General features: G+C 46.7%; 1 protein-coding gene across 1 annotated transcript in view; it reads left to right on the forward strand.

The window, feature by feature from the left end:
- The window catches only part of ptprna (protein tyrosine phosphatase receptor type Na), a 111,961-nt gene that overhangs the window by 41,740 nt on the left and 57,836 nt on the right, over positions 1-12,385 (forward strand). The window contains exons 8-12 of the mRNA XM_064976975.1: positions 7,447-7,578; positions 8,018-8,052; positions 8,190-8,479; positions 10,428-10,514; positions 10,666-10,745. Of these exons, the coding sequence (XP_064833047.1) occupies positions 7,447-7,578; positions 8,018-8,052; positions 8,190-8,479; positions 10,428-10,514; positions 10,666-10,745 (624 nt within the window). The remainder of the gene's footprint in view (positions 1-7,446; positions 7,579-8,017; positions 8,053-8,189; positions 8,480-10,427; positions 10,515-10,665; positions 10,746-12,385) is intronic.

Genomic DNA, 12,385 nt, shown 5'->3' on the forward strand with positions numbered 1-12,385 from the left:
TAGCCTGGCCCTGACAGTTTACTACAGTCTACTATGACTAGCCTGGTCCTGACAGTCTACTACAGTCTACTATGACTAGCCTGGCCCTGACAGTTTACTACAGTCTACTATGACTAGCCTGGTCCTGACAGTCTACTATGACTAGCCTGGCCCTGACAGTTTACTAAAGTCTACTATGACTAGCCTGGCCCTGACAGTTTACTACAGTCTACTATGACTAGCCTGGTCCTGACAGTCTACTACAGTCTACTACATTTAACAAATACATTTACATTTAAGTCATTTAGCAGACGCTCTTATCCAGAGCGACTTACAAATTGGTGAATTCACCTTCTGACATCAGTGGAACAGCCACTTTACAATAGTGCATCTAAATCATTTAAAGGGGGGGGTGAGAAGGATTGCTTTATCCTATCCTAGGTATTCCTTGAAGAGGTGGGGTTTCAGGTGTCTCCGGAAGGTGGTGATTGACTCCGCTGTCCTGGCGTCGTGAGGGAGTTTGTTCCACCATTGGGGGGCCAGAGCAGCGAACAGTTTTGACTGGGCTGAGCGGGAACTGTACTTCCTCAGTGGTAGGGAGGCGAGCAGGCCAGAGGTGGATGAACGCAGTGCCCTTGTTTGGGTGTAGGGCCTGATCAGAGCCTGGAGGTACTGCGGTGCCGTTCCCCTCACTGCTCCGTAGGCAAGCACCATGGTCTTGTAGCGGATGCGAGCTTCAACTGGAAGCCAGTGGAGAGAGCGGAGGAGCGGGGTGACGTGAGAGAACTTGGGAAGGTTGAACACCAGACGGGCTGCGGCGTTCTGGATGAGTTGTAGGGGTTTAATGGCACAGGCAGGGAGCCCAGCCAACAGCGAGTTGCAGTAATCCAGACGGGAGATGACAAGTGCCTGGATTAGGACCTGCGCCGCTTCCTGTGTGAGGCAGGGGCGTACTCTGCGGATGTTGTAGAGCATGAACCTACAGGAACGGGCCACCGCCTTGATGTTAGTTGAGAACGACAGGGTGTTGTCCAGGATCACGCCAAGGTTCTTAGCGCTCTGGGAGGAGGAAACAATGGAGTTGTCAACCGTGATGGCGAGATCATGGAACGGGCAGTCCTTCCCCGGGAGGAAGAGCAGCTCCGTCTTGCCGAGGTTCAGCTTGAGGTGGTGATCCGTCATCCACACTGATATGTCTGCCAGACATGCAGAGATGCGATTCGCCACCTGGTCATCAGAAGGGGGAAAGGAGAAGATGAATTGTGTGTCGTCTGCATAGCAATGAAAGAAGAGACCATGTGAGGTTATGACAGAGCCAAGTGACTTGGTGTATAGCGAGAATAGGAGAGGGCCTAGAACAGAGCCCTGGGGGACACCAGTGGTGAGAGCGTGTGGCGAGGAGACAGATTCTCGCCACGCCACCTGGTAGGAGCGACCTGTCAGGTAGGACGCAATCCAAGCGTGGGCCGCACCGGAGATGCCCAACTCGGAGAGGGTGGAGAGGAGGATCTGATGGTTCACAGTGTCGAAGGCAGCCGATAGGTCTAGAAGGATGAGAGCAGAGGAGAGAGAGTTAGCTTTAGCAGTGCGGAGCGCCTCCGTGATACAGAGAAGAGCAGTCTCAGTTGAATGACTAGTCTTGAAACCTGACTGATTTGGATCAAGAAGGTCATTCTGAGAGAGATAGCGGGAGAGCTGGCCAAGGACGGCACGTTCAAGAGTTTTGGAGAGAAAAGAAAGAAGGGATACTGGTCTGTAGTTGTTGACATCGGAGGGATCGAGTGTAGGTTTTTTCAGAAGGGGTGCAACTCTCGCTCTCTTGAAGACGGAAGGGACGTAGCCAGCGGTCAGGGATGAGTTGATGAGCGAGGTGAGGTAAGGGAGAAGGTCTCCGGAAATGGTCTGGAGAAGAGAGGAGGGGATAGGGTCAAGCGGGCAGGTTGTTGGGCGGCCGGCCGTCACAAGAAGCGAGATTTCATCTGGAGAGAGAGGGGAGAAAGAGGTCAGAGCACAGGGTAGGGCAGTGTGAGCAGAACCAGCGGTGTCGTTTGACTTAGCAAACGAGGATCGGATGTCGTCGACCTTCTTTTCAAAATGGTTGACGAAGTCATCTGCAGAGAGGGAGGAGGGGGGGGGGGGAGGAGGATTCAGAAGGGAGGAGAAGGTGGCAAAGAGCTTCCTAGGGTTAGAGGCAGATGCTTGGAATTTAGAGTGGAAGAAAGTGGCTTTAGCAGCAGAGACAGAGGAGGAAAATGTAGAGAGGAGGGAGTGAAAGGATGCCAGGTCCGCAGGAGGCGAGTTTTCCTCCATTTCCGCTCGGCTGCCCGGAGCACTGTTCTGTGAGCTCGCAATGAGTCGTCGAGCCACGGAGCGGGAGGGGAGGACCGAGCCGGCCTGGAGGATAGGGGACATAGAGAGTCAAAGGATGCAGAAAGGGAAGAGAGGAGGGTTGAGGAGGCAGAATCAGGAGATAGGTTGGAGAAGGTATGAGCAGAGGGAAGAGATGATAGGATGGAAGAGGAGAGAGTAGCGGGGGAGAGAGAGCGAAGGTTGGGACGGCGCGATACCATCCGAGTAGGGGCAGTGTGGGAAGCGTTGGATGAGAGCGAGAGGGAAAAGGATACAAGGTAGTGGTCGGAGACTTGGAGGGGAGTTGCAATGAGGTTAGTGGAAGAACAGCATCTAGTAAAGATGAGGTCGAGCGTATTGCCTGCCTTGTGAGTAGGGGGAAGGTGAGAGGGTGAGGTCAAAAGAGGAGAGGAGTGGAAAGAAGGAGGCAGAGAGGAATGAGTCAAAGGTAGACGTGGGGAGGTTAAAGTCGCCCAGGACTGTGAGAGGTGAGCCGTCCTCAGGAAAGGAGCTTATCAAGGCATCAAGCTCATTGATGAACTCTCCGAGGGAACCTGGAGGGCGATAAATGATAAGGATGTTAAGCTTGAAAGGGCTGGTAACTGTGACAGCATGGAATTCAAAGGAGGCGATAGACAGATGGGTAAGGGGAGAAAGAGAGAATGACCACTTGGGAGAGATGAGGATCCCGGTGCCACCACCCCGCTGACCAGAAGCTCTCGGGTGTGCGAGAACACGTGGGCGGACGAAGAGAGAGCAGTAGGAGTAGCAGTGTTGTCTGTGGTGATCCATGTTTCCGTCAGTGCCAAGAAGTCGAGGGACTGGAGGGAGGCATAGGCTGAGATGAACTCTGCCTTGTTGGCCGCAGATCGGCAGTTCCAGAGGCTACCGGAGACATGGAACTCCACGTGGGTCGTGCGCGCTGGGACCACCAGATTAGGGTGGCCGCGGCCACGCGGTGTGGAGCGTTTGTATGGTCTGTGCAGAGAGGAGAGAACAGGGATAGATAGACACATAGTTGACAGGCTACAGAAGAGGCTACGCTAATGCAAAGGAGATTGGAATGACAAGTAGACTACACTTATCGAATGTTCAGAACGTTAAGCTTACGTAGCAAGAATCTTATTGACTAAAATGATTGAAATGATACAGTACTGCTGGAGTAGGCTAGCTGGCAGTGGCTACGTTGTTGACACTACACTAATCAAGTCGTTCCGTCGAGTGTAATAGTTTCTACAGTGCTGCTATTCGGGGGCTAGCTGGCTAGCTAGCAGTGTTGATTACGTAACGTTACGTTAAAAGAACGACAATAGCTGGCTAGCTAACCTAGAAAATCGCTCCAGACTACACAATTGTCTTAGATACAAAGACGGCTATGTAGCTAGCTAGCTACGATCAAACAAATCAAACCGTTGTACTGTAATGAAGTGAAATGAAAATGTGATACTACCTGTGGAGCGAGGCGGAATGTTGACCGGGTTGTTGAAGTTCAATTCGGAAGACGTTGGCTAGCTGTTGGCTAGCTAGCAGTGACTCCTACGTTAAGGACGACAAATAGCTGGCTAGCTAACCTCGGTAAATTAAGATAATCACTCTAAGTCTACACACTCTAAACTACACAATTACCTTGGATACGAAGACAGCAAAGACAACTATGTAGCTAGCTAACACTACACTAATCGAGTCGTTGAGTGTAATAGTTTCTACAGTGCTAGTGGACGTTAGCTAGCTGCTGTGCTAGTGGACGTTACTATGACTAGCCTGGCCCTGACAGTTTACTACAGTCTACTATGACTAGCCTGGTCCTGACAGTTTACTACAGTCTACTATGACTAGCCTGGTCCTGACAGTTTACTACAGTCTTCTATGACTAGCCTGGTCCTGACAGTTTACTACAGTTTACTATGACTAGCCTGGTCCTGACAGTTTACTACAGTCTACTATGACTAGCCTGGTCCTGACAGTTTACTACAGTCTACTATGACTAGCCTGGTCCAGACAGTCTACTATGACTAGCCTGGTCCTGAAAGTTTACTACAGTCTACTATGACTAGCTTGGTCCTGACAGTTTACTACAGTCTACTATGACTAGCCTGGCCCTGACAGTTTACTACAGTCTACTATGACTAGCCTGGTCCTGACAGTTTACTACAGTCTACTATGACTAGCCTGGTCCAGACAGTCTTCTATGACTAGCCTGGTCCTGACAGTTTACTACAGTCTACTATGACTAGCCTGGTCCTGACAGTTTACTACAGTCTTCTATGACTAGCCTGGTCCTGACAGTTTACTACAGTCTACTATGACTAGCCTGGTCCAGACAGTCTTCTATGACTAGCCTGGTCCTGACAGTTTACTACAGTCTTCTATGACTAGCCTGGTCCTGACAGTTTACTACAGTCTACTATGACTAGCCTGGTCCTGACAGTTTACTACAGTCTTCTATGACTAGCCTGGTCCTGACAGTTTACTACAGTCTACTATGACTAGCCTGGTCCAGACAGTCTTCTATGACTAGCCTGGTCCTGACAGTTTACTACAGTCTTCTATGACTAGCCTGGTCCTGACAGTTTACTACAGTCTACTATGACTAGCCTTGTCCTGACAGTCTACTATGACTAGCTTGGTCCTGACAGTTTACTACAGTCTACTATGACTAGCCTGGTCCTGACAGTTTACTACAGTCTTCTATGACTAGCTTGGTCCTGACAGTTTACTACAGTCTTCTATGACTAGCCTGGCCCTGACAGTTTACTACAGTCTTCTATGACTAGCTTGGTCCTGACAGTTTACTACAGTCTTCTATGACTAGCTTGGTCCTGACAGTCTACTATGACTAGCCTGGTCCTGACAGTTTACTACAGTCTACTATGACTAGCCTGGTCCTGACAGTCTACTATGACTAGCCTGGTCCTGACAGTTTACTACAGTCTTCTATGACTAGCCTGGTCCTGACAGTTTACTACAGTCTTCTATGACTAGCCTGGTCCTGACAGTTTACTACAGTCTACTATGACTAGCCTGGTCCAGACAGTCGTCTATGACTAGCCTGGTCCTGACAGTTTACTACAGTCTTCTATGACTAGCCTGGTCCTGACAGTTTACTACAGTCTACTATGACTAGCCTTGTCCTGACAGTCTACTATGACTAGCTTGGTCCTGACAGTCTACTACAGTCTACTATGACTAGCCTGGTCCTGACAGTTTACTACAGTCTACTATGACTAGCCTGGTCCTGACAGTTTACTACAGTCTACTATGACTAGCCTGGTCCTGACAGTTTACTACAGTCTACTATGACTAGCCTGGTCCTGACAGTTTACTACAGTCTACTATGACTAGCCTGGTCCTGACAGTCTACTATGACTAGCCTGGTCCTGACAGACTACTATGACTAGCCTGGTCCTGACAGACTACTACAGTCTTCTATGACTAGCCTGGCCCTGACAGTTTACTACAGTCTACTATGACTAGCCTGGTCCTGACAGTCTACTACAGTCTACTATGACTAGCCTGGCCCTGACAGTTTACTACAGTCTACTATGACTAGCCTGGCCCTGACAGTTTACTACAGTCTACTATGACTAGCCTGGTCCTGACAGTCTACTACAGTCTACTATGACTAGCCTGGCCCTGACAGTTTACTACAGTCTTCTATGACTAGCCTGGCCCTGACAGTTTACTACAGTCTACTATGACTAGCCTGGTCCTGACAGTTTACTACAGTCTACTATGACTAGCCTGGTCCTGACAGTTTACTACAGTCTACTATGACTAGCCTGGTCCTGACAGTTTACTACAGTCTACTATGACTAGCCTGGTCCTGACAGTTTACTACAGTCTTCTATGACTAGCCTGGTCCTGACAGTTTACTACAGTCTTCTATGACTAGCCTGGTCCTGACAGTTTACTACAGTCTACTATGACTAGCCTGGTCCTGACAGTTTACTACAGTCTACTATGACTAGCCTGGTCCTGACAGTTTACTACAGTCTACTATGACTAGCCTGGTCCTGACAGTTTACTACAGTCTACTATGACTTGCCTGGTCCTGACAGTTTACTACAGTCTACTATGACTAGCCTGGTCCTGACAGTTTACTACAGTCTTCTATGACTAGCCTGGTCCTGACAGTTTACTACAGTCTACTATGACTAGCCTGGTCCTGACAGTTTACTACAGTCTACTATGACTTGCCTGGTCCTGACAGTTTACTACAGTCTACTATGACTAGCCTGGTCCTGACAGTTTACTACAGTCTACTATGACTTGCCTGGTCCTGACAGTTTACTACAGTCTACTATGACTAGCCTGGTCCTGACAGTTTACTACAGTCTACTATGACTAGCCTGGTCCTGACAGTCTACTACAGTCTACTATGACTAGCCTGGTCCTGACAGTTTACTACAGTCTTCTATGACTAGCCTGGTCCTGACAGTCTACTACAGTCTACTATGACTAGCCTGGTCATGACAGTTTACTACAGTCTTCTATGACTTGCCTGGTCCTGACAGTTTACTACAGTCTACTATGACTAGCTTGGTCCTGACAGTTTACTACAGTCTACTATGACTAGCCTGGCCCTGACAGTTTACTACAGTCTACTATGACTTGCCTGGTCCTGACAGTTTACTACAGTCTACTATGACTAGCCTGGCCCTGACAGTTTACTACAGTCTTCTATGACTAGCCTGGTCCTGACAGTTTACTACAGTCTACTATGACTTGCCTGGTCCTGACAGTTTACTACAGTCTACTATGACTAGCCTGGTCCTGACAGTTTACTACAGTCTACTATGACTAGCCTGGTCCTGACAGTTTACTACAGTCTACTATGACTTGCCTGGTCCTGACAGTTTACTACAGTCTACTATGACTAGCCTGGCCCTGACAGTTTACTACAGTCTACTATGACTAGCCTGGTCCTGACAGTTTACTACAGTCTACTATGACTAGCCTGGTCCTGACAGTTTACTACAGTCTACTATGACTAGCCTGGTCCTGACAGTTTACTACAGTCTACTATGACTAGCCTGGTCCTGACAGTCTTCTATGACTAGCCTGGTGCTGACAGTTTACTGAGACTAACCTGTCATTTCTGTGTGTCTGTCTGTGTAGAGTCTATCCTACAGCGTATGGTGGAGACCCTGGAGATGTACAGTGTTGATCCTAGGGACCTGACCCCCCAGCAGCTCTACAGACTTGCTGTGGTGCTGCAAAGGATGAAGGCTGACGACCAGGAGAACGCAGGTACCACAGACCTCTGTCTGTCTGTCTGTCTGTCTGTCTGTCTGTCTGTCTGTCTGTCTGTCTGTCTGTCTGTCTGTGTCTGTCTGTCTGTCTGTCTGTCTGTCTGTCTGTCTGTCTGTCTGTCTGTCCGTGGTGCTGCAGCTGATGCAAGCTGAGGACCATTGTTCTGATCTGACTCTGACAACTGTTCTGGCTCAGATATTCTCTTCTCATATTAGTCTCTTCTTGCCTCGTTGGACCATCCTGTTCTCATGAGCAGTCAGAATGGTGGATCAGTCGTTTTCCAAAAAACTATGGTGGATGTAACAAGACCAGCTCAGTACATCTGTCTGCACACAGAAGGGAGCGTAGTCATTCAATATCAATGAATAATGAACGAATCACACGTGAGTCATTTCCTGTAAATCATTTTAATGCTCTCTTTATTCTCTTTTTTCAGATCCGTTTACCAATGAACCGATCACACCGAAGGAGGTATGTTCAGATCAGATAGTGCAGAAATACAGTACTAAGTGGTATTGCATGACATTTATAATATTAGGTATATATTATAATGCTGCTATCATGGTCATTGTCCTGTCTCTTGGTGTCTCTGGGTGTCCTCTACACAGAAACAGCAGATGCTTAAGAACAGTGACACCGTGTCCAACAAGGGAGAGAGTGCTCCCGTCCTTGCCCCCTCTCCCTCGGTAGCTGATGTGGCCCCTACCCTGGCCCCTGCTGCCACTAGTCCCACCCTCAAAGCACCTATAGGGGTCAGCGTGACAGCCAAGGGCTCCTCTGTCTCTGTGGAGGATGTGAAAGAGAAGGTGAAAAGCTCCAATGTCCCAGCAGGGCTACCAGCTGCTGAGAGGGGAACAGCAGACAGGGAGGAGTATGGATACGTCGTCACCAACCAGAGGTCTGTTCTGGTAACTTACTGTGTGGATCTCTTATACAAGTTAGGATTCAGAACGTAGTCCTTAATACTGTAAAGCTATGACTCGTACCTTAGTCCTTCATGCTATCTGTAAAGCTCTGACTCGTACCTTAGTCCTTCATGCTATCTGTAAAGATATGACTCGTACCTTAGTCCTTCATGCTGTCTGTAAAGCTATGACTCGTACCTTAGTCCTTCATGCTGTCTGTAAAGCTATGACTCGTACCTTAGTCCTTCATGCTATCTGTAAAGCTCTGACTCGTACCTTAGTCCTTCATGCTGTCTGTAAAGCTATGACTCGTACCTTAGTCCTTCATGCTGTCTGTAAAGCTATGACTCGTACCTTAGTCCTTCATGCTATCTGTAAAGCTATGACTCGTACCTTAGTCCTTCATGCTATCTGTAAAGCTATGACTCGTACCTTAGTCCTTCATGCTGTCTGTAAAGATATGACTCGTACCTTAGTCCTTAATGCTGTCTGTAAAGCTGACTAAAGTCTTTCATGCTATCTGTAAAGCCTGACTAGTCCTTCATGCTGTCTGTAAAGCTATGACTCGTACCTTAGTCCTTCATGCTGTCTGTAAAGCTATGACTCGTACCTTAGTCCTTCATGCTGTCTGTAAAGCTATGACTCGTACCTTAGTCCTTCATGCTGTCTGTAAAGCTCTGACTCGTACCTTAGTCCTTCATGCTGTCTGTAAAGCTATGACTCGTACCTTAGTCCTTCATGCTGTCTGTAAAGCTATGACTCGTACCTTAGTCCTTCATGCTATCTGTAAAGCTCTGACTCGTACCTTAGTCCTTCATGCTGTCTGTAAAGCTATGACTCGTACCTTAGTCCTTCATGCTGTCTGTAAAGCTATGACTCGTACCTTAGTCCTTCATGCTATCTGTAAAGCTCTGACTCGTACCTTAGTCCTTCATGCTGTCTGTAAAGCTATGACTCGTACCTTAGTCCTTCATGCTGTCTGTAAAGCTCTGACTCGTACCTTAGTCCTTCATGCTATCTGTAAAGCTATGACTCGTACCTTAGTCCTTCATGCTGTCTGTAAAGCTATGACTCATACCTTAGTCCTTCATGCTGTCTGTAAAGCTATGACTCGTACCTTAGTCCTTCATGCTGTCTGTAAAGCTATGACTCGTACCTTAGTCTTTCATGCTGTCTGTAAAGCTATGACTCGTACCTTAGTCTTTCATGCTGTCTGTAAAGCTATGACTCGTACCTTAGTCCTTCATGCTGTCTGTAAAGCTATGACTCGTACCTTAGTCCTTAATACTGTCTGTAAAGCTATGACTCGTACCTTAGTCCTTAATGCTGTCTGTAAAGCTCTGACTCGTACCTTAGTCCTTAATACTGTCTGTAAAGCTATGACTCGTACCTTAGTCCTTAATGCTGTCTGTAAAGCTCTGACTCGTACCTTAGTCCTTAATGCTGTCTGTAAAGCTATGACTCGTACCTTAGTCCTTCATGCTGTCTGTAAAGCTATGACTCGTACCTTAGTCCTTAATACTGATACGTGGCTTTTTTTTACACATCTAAATGATACTATGATATCTAAATGATACTATGATATCTAAATGATACTATGATATCTAAATGATACTATGATATCTAAATGATACTATGATATCTAAATGATACTATGATATCTAAATGATACTATGATATCTAAATGATACTATGATATCTAAATGATACTATGATATCTAAAAGATACTATGATATATAAATGATACTATGATATCTAAAAGATACTGCATAAGGCAATTATATCATTACCTCTGCAGAGCAGGATGTTTTAGTATATTTAATATTATAATTTTAAGTCTAGACTCTAAGGGCATATGGTTGTTGATGAATGTAATGTCTTAATTGCACGTTGTCGTTGTTGTCATTGTCATTGTCATTGTTGTAATTGTTGTTCTCCAGTCCTCTCAGTCTGTATGATGGGGTGAAACTACTGGAACTATTGGCAGAGAGAATCCACCTGACTACCAGCAGCTTCATCAACATCAGGTACTGTATGGTCACGGTGTGTGTGTGTGTCTCTGTGGACGTGTGCTTGTATGCGTGCGTGTGTGTGTATTTGTCTGCCTGTATGACTGTGTGTGGCAGCATATACAGTAAGTCAATAATACCTGTTTCCCTGCTTGCTATGTTGCTCCAGTGTTGTGGGTCCAGCCCTGACGTTCAGGATCAGACAAAATCCTCAGAATATGAGTGCAGAGGACGTGGCTGAGAAGGCTGGTGAGAAAGAACCTGTCTGTCTGTCTGTCTGTCTGTCTGTCTGTCTGTCTGTCTGTCTGTCTGTCTGTCTGTCTGTCTGTCTGTCTGTCTGTCTGTCCGTCCGTCCGTCCGTCCGTCCGTCCGTCCGTCCATCCGTCCGTCCGTCCGTCTGTCCTTCCCTGTCTCTCTTTTCCCCTCTCGCTCACAGACTAAAATGCTGCACAAGAGGGAGACAGAAAGACAGGGATAATGAAACTAGGTCTGGGATCCATTCTTTTTGGGTGTTTGTCCCAAACGCCACCCTATTCCATATACAGTGCACTACTTTTCCCAAGGGTCCGTATGGCTCCGGTCATTTACGGTGCAGCCTCTATCAGCAGCCAGACAGCTCTCTGACATTCTGGGCTCTGGACATGTTCTAATCCCTACATTTCATGCAATCCTGAAATTCTAATTTAACTCAACCATTGTTTAACATTTCCTTATATATACAGTTGAAGTCAGAAGTTTACATACACTTAGGTTGAAGTCATTAAAACTTGTTTTTTCAACCACTCCACAAATTTCTTGTTAACAAACTATAGTTTTGGCAAGTTGGTTAGGACATCTACTTTGTGCACGACACAAGTCATTTTTACAACAATTGTTATTGACAGATTATTTCACTTATAATTCATTGTATCAATTCCAATGGGTCAGAAGTTTACGTTCACTAAGTTGACTGCGCCTTTAAACAGCTTAGAAAATTCCAGAAAATTATGTCATGGCTTTAGAAGCTTCTGATAGGCTTATTGACATCATTTGAGTCAATTGGAGGTGTACCTGTGGAAGTATTTCAAGGCCTACCTTCAAACTCAGTCCCTCTTTGGGAAAATCAAAAGTAATTAGCCAAGAACTCCACAAGTCTGGTTCATCCTTGGGAACAATTTCCAAACGCCTGAAGGTACCACGTTCATCTGTACAAACAGTAGTACGCAAGTACAAACACCATGAGACCACGCAGCCGTCATACCCTTTAGGAAGGAGACGCCTTCTGTCTCCTAGAGATTAACCTACTTTGGTGTGAAAAGTGCAAATCAATTCCTGAACAGCAGCAAAGGACCTTGTAAAGATGCTGGAGGAAACAGGTGCAAAAGTATCTATATCCACAGTAAAACGACTCCTATATCGACATAATCTGAAAGGCCGCTCAGCAAGGAAGAAGCTACTGCTCTAAAAACCGTCATAAAAATGCCAGACTACGGTTTGCAACTGCACATGGAGACAAAGCTGTACTTTTCGGAGAAATGTCCTTTCGCCTGATGAAACAAAAATAGAACTGTTTGGCCATAATGACCATCGTTATGTTTGGAGGAAAAAGAGGGAGGCTTGCAAGCTGAAGAACACATCCCAACCGTGAAGGACAGGGGTGGCAGCATCATGTTGTGGGGGTGCTTTGCTGCAGGAGGGACAGGTGAACTTCACAAAATAGATGGCACCATGAGGAGGGAAAATGATGTGGATATATTGAAGCAACATCTCAAGACATCAGTCAGGAAGTTCAAGCTTGGTTGCAAATGGGTCTTCCAAATGGACAATGACCCCAAGCATACTTCCAAAGTTGTGGAAAAATGGCCTAAGTACAACAAAGTCAAGGTATTGGAGTGGCCATCACAAAGCCC

The sequence above is a fragment of the Oncorhynchus masou genome, chromosome 10 (genome assembly GCF_036934945.1).
Source record: "Oncorhynchus masou masou isolate Uvic2021 chromosome 10, UVic_Omas_1.1, whole genome shotgun sequence".
NCBI lineage: Eukaryota > Metazoa > Chordata > Actinopteri > Salmoniformes > Salmonidae > Oncorhynchus > Oncorhynchus masou.